This window comes from Anolis carolinensis, unplaced genomic scaffold (assembly GCF_035594765.1).
Source record: "Anolis carolinensis isolate JA03-04 unplaced genomic scaffold, rAnoCar3.1.pri scaffold_15, whole genome shotgun sequence".
Lineage (NCBI taxonomy): Eukaryota > Metazoa > Chordata > Lepidosauria > Squamata > Dactyloidae > Anolis > Anolis carolinensis.
In genome coordinates, this window is record NW_026943826.1 from 11,623,549 (window position 1) to 11,632,228 (window position 8,680).

Below are 8,680 nucleotides of genomic sequence, written 5' to 3' on the forward strand. Positions count from 1 at the left end.
AACTTTCATATATTATTATTATTATTTCTAGCAACCACTTTTTGCTTGCTATTTGAGCAGTGCCTCGAAAGCAATTTTCCTCAAGTTCTGGTCGGCTTCCCCTGCTTTGACTCCCAAATGGGTCTGGCCAGGACCCATTTTTGCAAAGGCCGGGGACGCGAGAAGCCAATGAGAGGCCGGGAAGACGTGGGCAGCTCTCCACGCAAGCAGGCAAATGCAGGCCGCCTCCTCCACGGTCCAGTGGCCCTGGATTAGTGTCAGTCCACTCCCCACATATCCAACAATAGGGCCATTAGGCAAAGCAGTGCTTCGGAAGCCGTCGCAAGAGCCAGAAGGACTCCTCAGAAGTGGACATGCGGCCGAGGTGGCTTCTCCTGGCCGGCCTCTTCTTGGCGGGCAATGAGGCTGCCCACCCAGGCTCCTGCAAGTTGCCCTTCCACCTCCCGGGGGACTTCCTCCTGGGGGGCTTCTTCCCCATCCACAACAACGGCACCTGCTCCAGGTGAGTCAGCGGACATCTCCCTTCCAGCTTTCCTGTCACCAAGTTTGGTCCCGAACCGTCATTGGCCAGGTGCAATTCCTCTGTTTGCTGTGCACCATAGGAAAGGGTAGGAAAGGGTTAAGGGAGAGGCAGTGGACAGGGTACCAAATTACCAGGGCAACTATCCCAATGCCTTGCCAGTATTTGCTTGGCCATGTTCGGTCTGTGTGCCAAGTTTGGTCCAGATCCGTCACTGGCCGGATGCAATTCCTCTGTTTGCTGTCCCACACAGGAAAGGGTAGGAAAGGGTTAAGGGAGAGGCAGTGGACGGGGTCCCAAATTACCAGGGCAACTATCCCAAACCCTTGCCAGTATTCAGTTGGCCATGTTCGGTCCAGATCCGTCACTGGCCGGGTGCAATTCCTCTGTTTGCTGAGCACCATAGGAAAGGGTTAAGGGAGAGGCAGTGGACACGGTCCCAAATTACCAGGGCAACTATCCCAAACCCTTGCCAGTATTCAGTCAGCCATGTTCGGTCTGTGTGCCAAGTTCGGTCCAGATCCGTCATTGGCTGAGTGCAATTCCTCCTTTAGGAAAGGGTTAAGGGAGAGGCAGTGGACGGGGTCCCAAATTACCAGGGCAACTATCCCAAACCCTTGCCAGTACTCGCTTGGCCATGTTCGGTCTGTGTGCCAAGTTTGGTCCAGATCCATCATTGGCTGGGTGCAATTCCTCCTTTAGGAAAGGGTTAAGGGAGAGGCGGTGGACGGGGTCCCAAATTACCAGGGCAACTATTCCAAAGCCTTGCCAGAATTCAGTCGACCAAGTTCAGTCTGTATGCCAAGTTTGGTCCAGATCCGTCATTGGCCGGGCGCAATTCCTCTGTTTGCTGTGCACCATAGGAAAGGGTAGGAAAGGGTTAAGGGAGAGGCAGTGGGCAAATCTACACATACAGATTTTCACTTTTATTATGTGTATGTATAGATTTTTATGCCATGCTTTGGGGGCACCAGGACGTAAAATGAGTCATGGGGGTCACATGTAAGGAGACACTGACTTGTTATTGTTATATGTTATTGTTTACTGATGTATTCTACATTCTTATTGTTTTGTATCTGATATTTCTGTGAGCCGCCCCAAGTCCGCCTCGGGGGAGATGGTGGCGGGATACAAATAAACTACTACTACTACTACTACTTCTACTACTTCTATTTCTACTTCTTCTACTTCTACTACTTCTACTTTTTCTTCTACTTCTACTTCTACTACTTCTACTTTTTTTTCTACTTCTACTTCTTCTACTTCTACTTTTACTTTTTCTTCTACTTCTACTACTACTTCTTCTACTACTTTTTCTTCTACTTTTACTTTTACTTCTTCTTCTTCTACTTCTTCTAGTACTTCTTCTACTTCTACTTTTTTTCTACTTCTACTTCTTCTACTTTTTCTTCTACTTCTACTACTTCTCCTTGTCTTTCTCCACCCAATTAACGGAGGACCACCTCTGCCCTGTTGTGGCCCAAAGACAAAACTCCCCCCAGCCCTGGCCCTGACGCCTTCTCCCTTCCGCCGCAGCCTGGACCCCTGGGGCTTCACCCAGTCGCAGGCCATGAGCTTGGCCGTGGAGGAAATCAACCTCTCCTCCCACCTGCTGCCCAATGTCTCCTTGGGCTACCACATCTGGGACTCCCCCACGGACACCCTCTTCCTCCGGGGGCTCTTCCGGCTGGCTCCCGGTCAACGGGAAAGCCCTCACGGTGCTGCGGACTGGGCCCGGAAGGTGTTTGGTGTGGTGGGCCCCTACGAGTCCGTCCTGGCCCCGCTGGCCTCCCACATCCTCAGCCTCTATGGCCTCCCGCAGGTAAGACTCTTCCCAGGTGTCTCTGGGATTCGTCAACGAGGTTTTGGCGGTGGTCAGGGGAGCTTTTGCACAATTAAAACGAGCTGTGCCCGTACCATGGGAAGCCAGACTAGTCCATGCCCTTGTTGCACCTCAAATAGACTACTGCAACGAGCTCTATGTGGGGCTGTCCTTGAAGACTGTTCAGAGGCTTCAAGTAGTCCAGTGGGTGGCTGTCAGGTTGCTCACCGGAGCGACGTACGACGACATACAACCCCCTTATGTCAGCTCCACCCGCTGCCCCTTTGCTACCAAGCACAATTCAAAGTGCTGGCCTTGGCCGATAAAGTCCTAAATGGCTCTGAATGTGTGGAACTGCTGGGGAGGCCGTACTCTCAGTCCCACTGCCTTCGTAAACAAGACTGCGGTGGGACTGAGAGTAGCCTTTTCGGCAACACGGAACCAGCACAATGTAGCACACAAATGACGACCGCCATGGGACTGGGTGCTACATTTTCATATTTATATGATATTTACACGTTTTGACTGTTTATTGCATTGATGTTATTGAGGGCTTGCCTCTCCTTCCTCCAGATCAGCTACAGCATCAAGGACGGGAACTTTGACAACAGCAGCCAGCAGTCGCTGCTCTTCCGGACGGTGCCCAGCACGGCCCACCAGCTGGACGGCATCGTGGCGCTGGTCCGGGCCTTCCGTTGGGAGTGGGTCTCGGCCGTGGGCAGCGGCACCAAGGCCACCCAGAAGTCGGTCCGGATCCTCATCGACAGGGCCGCCGCGCAGGGCGTCTGCATCTCCTACCAGGGGCTCATGCCCGGCGGGCCGGTCTCCACCTTGTCCCAGTTGCGGAAGGTGGTGGAGAACATCAAGAGGGCCGGGACCAACGTCACCATCGTCCTGGGCAACGACGCCACTGTCCAGCAGTTCTTCCAGGTGGTGGTCGCGCTGGGGATCACCGGCAAGGTCTGGGTGGCCACCGAGAGCTGGGTCTTGACGGACGCGGTGGCCACGCTGCCGGGCATGGAGCGGGTGGGCACTGTCCTGGGGTTGACCATCAGGCCCATAGAGCTGCCTCACGTCAGGCGCTTCGTAGAGGAGGCGCTTAGTTCCGGACCCCCCCACGGCTCCTCGTGCCCACAGTCCTGCTTCAAGTGTCCACCACCCTCTCCAGAATCCCTGACCGGCCTCCTGGACTCCACCCTCTGGAACTGGTCCTTCTACTCCTACGCCGCCGTCTATGCCTTCGCCCATGCTCTCCACCGCAGCCTCGCGTGCAGCCAGGAAGCCTGTCCCTCCAGTCAGGAGCCCCAGCCGTGGCAGGTGAGCCATGATCCTGGAGAAGACGCTGGCGGTGGTTGCGTCTGGAATGTGTCACCCCTTCCCTCGCTTGTCTCTCCTTCCAGCTTCTTGAGGCGCTGCACGAGGTGGACTTTCCTCTCCTGAACAACACCATCAAGTTCAGCGGCCAGCAGGACCTTTTCCTGGGCTACGACGTCATGACCTGGGCCTGGAAGGACGGCGGCGGCGGCGTGGACTACGTGAAGATCGGCAGCTACATGGCCCAGAGCCTGGATATCAACTGGACCCAAATTAGATGGCCGGGTCCTGAAGGCCAGGTGAGGCTGGAGATGCACCTGTCTCACTTATTCCTTCTTTGGAGGCTTTTAAGCAGAGGCTGGATGGCCATCTGTCAGGGGTGCTTTGAATGCGATTTCCTGCTTCTTGGCAGAATGGGGTTGGACTGGATGGCCCATGAGGTCTCTTCCAACTCTACTATTCTATGATTCTATGATTATTCCAACAATTCTGACCAATTTGGTGTCCAATCCCTTTGATTCCTGGCTCTTGAGGTTCCTCTTAAGGCATGTTGTCTTCTCCAGGGCTTGTCCCAATGTAAGCTGTCCCGAGTCCTTCGGGAGATGGAGCGGGATATAAATAAAAATTTATTATTATTATTATTTGAAACACAACAAGATGAGTCCACAGCACACACTCTGCTGGCTGTTGTACTGGATCACACGTCGGACACTTCCCAAGATGTTGTTGTTATTATTATTATTGTATGACACAGGAAACAAGATAGATATGCTGGATTTCATATCACAAAATCACAAGACGAACACTTCCCAAGTTATTGTTATTATTTGAAACACAACAAGATGAGTCCACAGCAGACACTCTGCTGGCTGTTGTATGGGATCACACGTCGGACACTTCCCAAGTTGTTGTTGTTGTTATAATTATTATTGTATGACACAGCAAACAAGATAGATATGCTGGATTTCATATCACAAAATCACAAGACGAACACTTCCCAAGTTATTATTATTATTGTTCTTATTCTTATTTGAAACACAACAAGATTAGTCCACAGCAGACACTCTGCTGGCTGTTGTACTGGATCACACATCGGACACTTCCCAAGTTATTATTATTATTGTTCTTATTCTTATTTGAAACACAACAAGATTAGTCCACAGCAGACACTCTGCTGGCTGTTGTACTGGATCACACATCGGACACTTCCCAAGTTATTATTATTATTGTTCTTATTCTTATTTGAAACACAACAAGATTAGTCCACAGCAGACACTCTGCTGGCTGTTGTACTGGATCACACATCGGACACTTCCCAAGTTATTATTATTATTATTTGAAACTCAAGACGAGTCCACAGCAGACACTCTGCTGGCTGTTGTATTGGATCACACGTCGGACACTTCCCAAGTGTCTAGGACTGTGTGATGTATCGGCGAATAATGCGTTGTTATTATTATTATTATTATTATTATTATTATTATTATTATTATTATTATTATTATTATTATTATTATTGGAACAAGAGCACCTTCGTATGGTTGGAGTTGAGCATCGCCTCCAGATCTTTGTCTATTGTATGTTATGGTTCACTGTGTCGAAAGGCATTGAATGTGTACTCTGTAATCCGCTCTTGAGTCCCGCAGGGAATAGAAATAAAGGGTATTATTATTATTATTATTATTGACACAACAACATTGTATGACACAGCAAACAAGATAGATATGCTGGATTTCTTTCACAAAATCACAAGTCGAACACTTCCCAAGTGTCTAGGACTGTGTGATGTATTTTCAGATGATGCGTGCAGATCTCAGTAGGGTGGCCTTTTGCAGTTGGCAGATCGTAATTTTGTCAATGTCTATTGTTTCCAAATTATTATTATTATTATTATTATTATTCTGCTAAGGTGCCCAGCTCCTCCTGCGCCAAGGAGTGTGCCGCCGGTCAAAGCCGGAGCAAGCAACTGTTGGACGAATGCCTGTGCCGCTGCGACGACTGCGTGGAGGGGACCTACCAGAACCAAACAAGTAAGAGTGGAAGGCGTTGGAACAGAGGCGGGATGGTCATCTGTTGGGAGGGCTTTGGGTGTTAACAGACTGTGGGCACAGTCTTCGCCCAGCAGGAGGTGGGATGGGAACTGGTGTCTTATATATTCAGAGGGGAAACTATCAGAACTATCTTTTTATGGATTGTGGAAAGATGGAATAAACAACGTGTCTGATATATACAGGTTCGAGAGGGGAAACTATTAGAACTATCTTTTTAGGGATTGTGGAAAGATGGAATAAACAACGTGTCTGATATATGCAGGTTTGAGAGGGGAAACTATTAGAACTATCTTTTTAGGGATTGTGGGAAAATGGAATAAACAACTTGTCTGATATATAAAGGTTGGAGAGGGGAAACTATTAGAACTATCTTTTTAGGGATTGTGGAAAGATGGAATAAACAACTTGTCTGATATATGCAGGTTTGAGAGGGGAAACTATTAGAACTATCTTTTTAGGGATTGTGGGAAAATGGAATAAACAACTTGTCTGATATATACAGGTTGGAGAGGGGAAACTATTAGAACTATCTTTTTAGGGATTGTGGAAAGATGGAATAAACAACTTGTCTGATATATACAGGTTGGAGAGGGGAAACTATTAGATCTTTTTAGGGATTGTGGAAAGATGGAATAAATAACTTGTCTTATTGTCGTGAGCTTGACTGTAACTCCAGAGCCTGACACTGGGATTCCTTCCAATTCTATGATCCTCCGCAGATTCTGATGACTGCCTGCCCTGCCCCAACGGGACGTGGTCCCCCCCACGTAGCTCCCGCTGCTTTCCTCCATCCGTCACCTTCCTGCGGCTGAGCGACAGCAACGTGGTGGCCTTGCTGGCGGTGGCCTCGGTGGGCTTCCTGCTGCTGCTGGGTTGCTTGCTGGTCTTTGCTGCCCACCGCCACACCCCTGTGGTGCGTGCCGCCGGCGGGGGGCTGGCCTTCATCATGCTGGTGGCTCTACTAGCCTCCTGTGCGGCCGCCGTGCTCTTTGTTGGCCAGCCCTCGTCCCGCACCTGCCTCATCCGGCAGCCCATCTTCGCCCTGTGCTTCACGGCCTGCGTCTCCTGCCTCCTGGTCCGCTCGCTCCAAGTGGTGGTGATCTTCAAGGCGGCCGGGCGGCTGCACCGAGGCCGGCAGTGCTGGCGCCGCTTCCAGGGCCCCTACCTGGCCGTGGGGCTGAGCTGCGGGGTGCAGGCCACCCTCTGCGCCGCCTGGCTGAGCCTCTCTCCGCCGGCCCTGATGCAGCAGGCCTCGGGGCCCCGGGAGGTGTCCCTGCGCTGCTGGGAGGGCCCCTTCCTGGGCCTGGGGGCCGTGCTGGGCTACATCACCCTCCTGGCCGGCGCCTGCTTCCTCCTGGCCTTCTGGGGCCGACACCTGCCCGAGAACTACTCCGAGGCCCGGCTGCTGACCGCCAGCATGCTGGTCTTTCTCATGGGCTGGGGCGCCTTCCTCTTCATGTACGCCACCAACGGGAGCCAGCAGACCGCCGCCCTCCAGATGTTCACCGTCCAGACCAGCGTCTACGCCGTGCTCTGCACCTTCTTCCTCCCCCGCTGCTACGTCATCCTCTTCCGCCCGGAGCGCAACACCGTCGCCCACTTCCGGACCTGCATCCAGGCCTACACCACCACCGCCGCCGACCCCGAGACACCACGCCCCGGCACGCAAGGAGTGTGAGGAGCCTCAAGACCCGCCTTTCGCAATGCCCAGACATTCTCGGGTTGGAAGAGACCCCTAAGGACATCCCACTCCATTCTGCCTGGAAGACACCATTCAATCCCTCCCAACAGATGAATAGAATCCTAGGGTTGGGAGAGGCCTCCAAAGGACATCCAGTCCAGCCCCTTTCTGCCTGGAAGACACCATTCAATCCCTCCCAAGAGATGAATATTGGGATCCTAGGGTTGGGAGAGGCCCCCAAAGGACATGCATTCCAGTCCCCTTCGGCCAGGCAGGAAGACACCATCCAAGCCCTCCCAACAGATGAATAGAATCCTAGGGTTGGGAGAGGCCTCCAAAGGACATCCAGTCCAGCCCCTTTCTGCCTAGAAGACACCATTCAATCCCTCCCAACAGATGCATATTGGAATCCTAGGGTTGGGAGAGGCCCCCAAAGGACATCCAGTCCAGCCCCTTTCTGACTTGAAGACACCATTCAATCCCTCCCAACAGATGCATATTGGAATCCTAGGGTTGGGAGAGGCCCCCAAAGGACATGCAGTCCAGTCCCCTTCTGCCAGGCAGGAAGACACCATCCAAGCCCTCCTGACAGATGGCTATTCAGCCACAGATACAATAGGTAGATACACTATATTCTAATATATATATATATATATATATCACACACAATAAGTACATACACTATTTTCTATGACATATATACATATACATATACATATACATATACACACACATATATATATATATATATATATATATCATAGTTTTGGAAGGGACCCCAAAGGCCAGCCAGTCCCACCCCATTCTGCCTTGAAGACACCATCCAAGCCCTCCTGACAGACAGCCATTCAACCACAGATACAATAAGTAGATACACTTTCTCTCTATATATATCTCACACACACGATAAGTACATACACTATATTCTATGATACATGTACATCATAGTGTTGGAAGGGACGCCATTCAGCCACAGATACAATAGGTAGATACACTATATTATATGATATATATGTATGTATATATATATATATGTGTGTGTGTGTTTTGGAAGGGACCCCAAAGGTAAATAGGTAAATACACTATATTCTGACACATATATATCATAGTGTTGGAAGGGACCCCAAAGGCCATCCAGTCCAACCCCATTCTGCCTTGAAGGCACCATCCAAGCCCTCCTGACAGAAGCCCATCCAAACACAGATATGATACGCTGAGACACTATATTCTATGATATTTCTATCGTAGATTTCTAGGGGTGTTAGAGGCCTCAAGGGCCTTCAAAGGAAAAT

At 50.7% G+C, this 8,680-nt stretch overlaps 1 protein-coding gene across 1 annotated transcript; it reads left to right on the forward strand.

Moving 5' to 3' along the window:
* The first annotated feature begins 1,812 nt into the window (after positions 1 to 1,812).
* tas1r1 (taste 1 receptor member 1) lies at positions 1,813 to 8,064 on the forward strand. Its single transcript, XM_062965959.1, has 5 exons — positions 1,813 to 2,342; positions 2,916 to 3,659; positions 3,743 to 3,955; positions 5,566 to 5,686; positions 6,427 to 8,064. The coding sequence occupies exons 1-5, from the start codon at positions 2,091 to 2,093 to the stop codon at positions 7,383 to 7,385; spliced, it is 2,289 nt and encodes a 762-aa protein (XP_062822029.1). The 5' UTR covers positions 1,813 to 2,090; the 3' UTR covers positions 7,386 to 8,064.
* Positions 8,065 to 8,680: the final 616 nt, after the last annotated feature.

Bases quoted from the DNA above. Each gene is read 5' to 3' on its own strand.
- tas1r1 (XM_062965959.1), top strand. From the start codon at position 2,091: ATGAGCTTGGCCGTGGAGGAAATCAACCTCTCCTCCCACCTGCTGCCC. The intron at 2,343-2,915 runs GTAAGACTCTTC...TCCTTCCTCCAG, and splicing joins GCCTCTATGGCCTCCCGCAG to ATCAGCTACAGCATCAAGGA. The intron at 5,687-6,426 runs GTAAGAGTGGAA...GATCCTCCGCAG, and splicing joins GACCTACCAGAACCAAACAA to ATTCTGATGACTGCCTGCCC.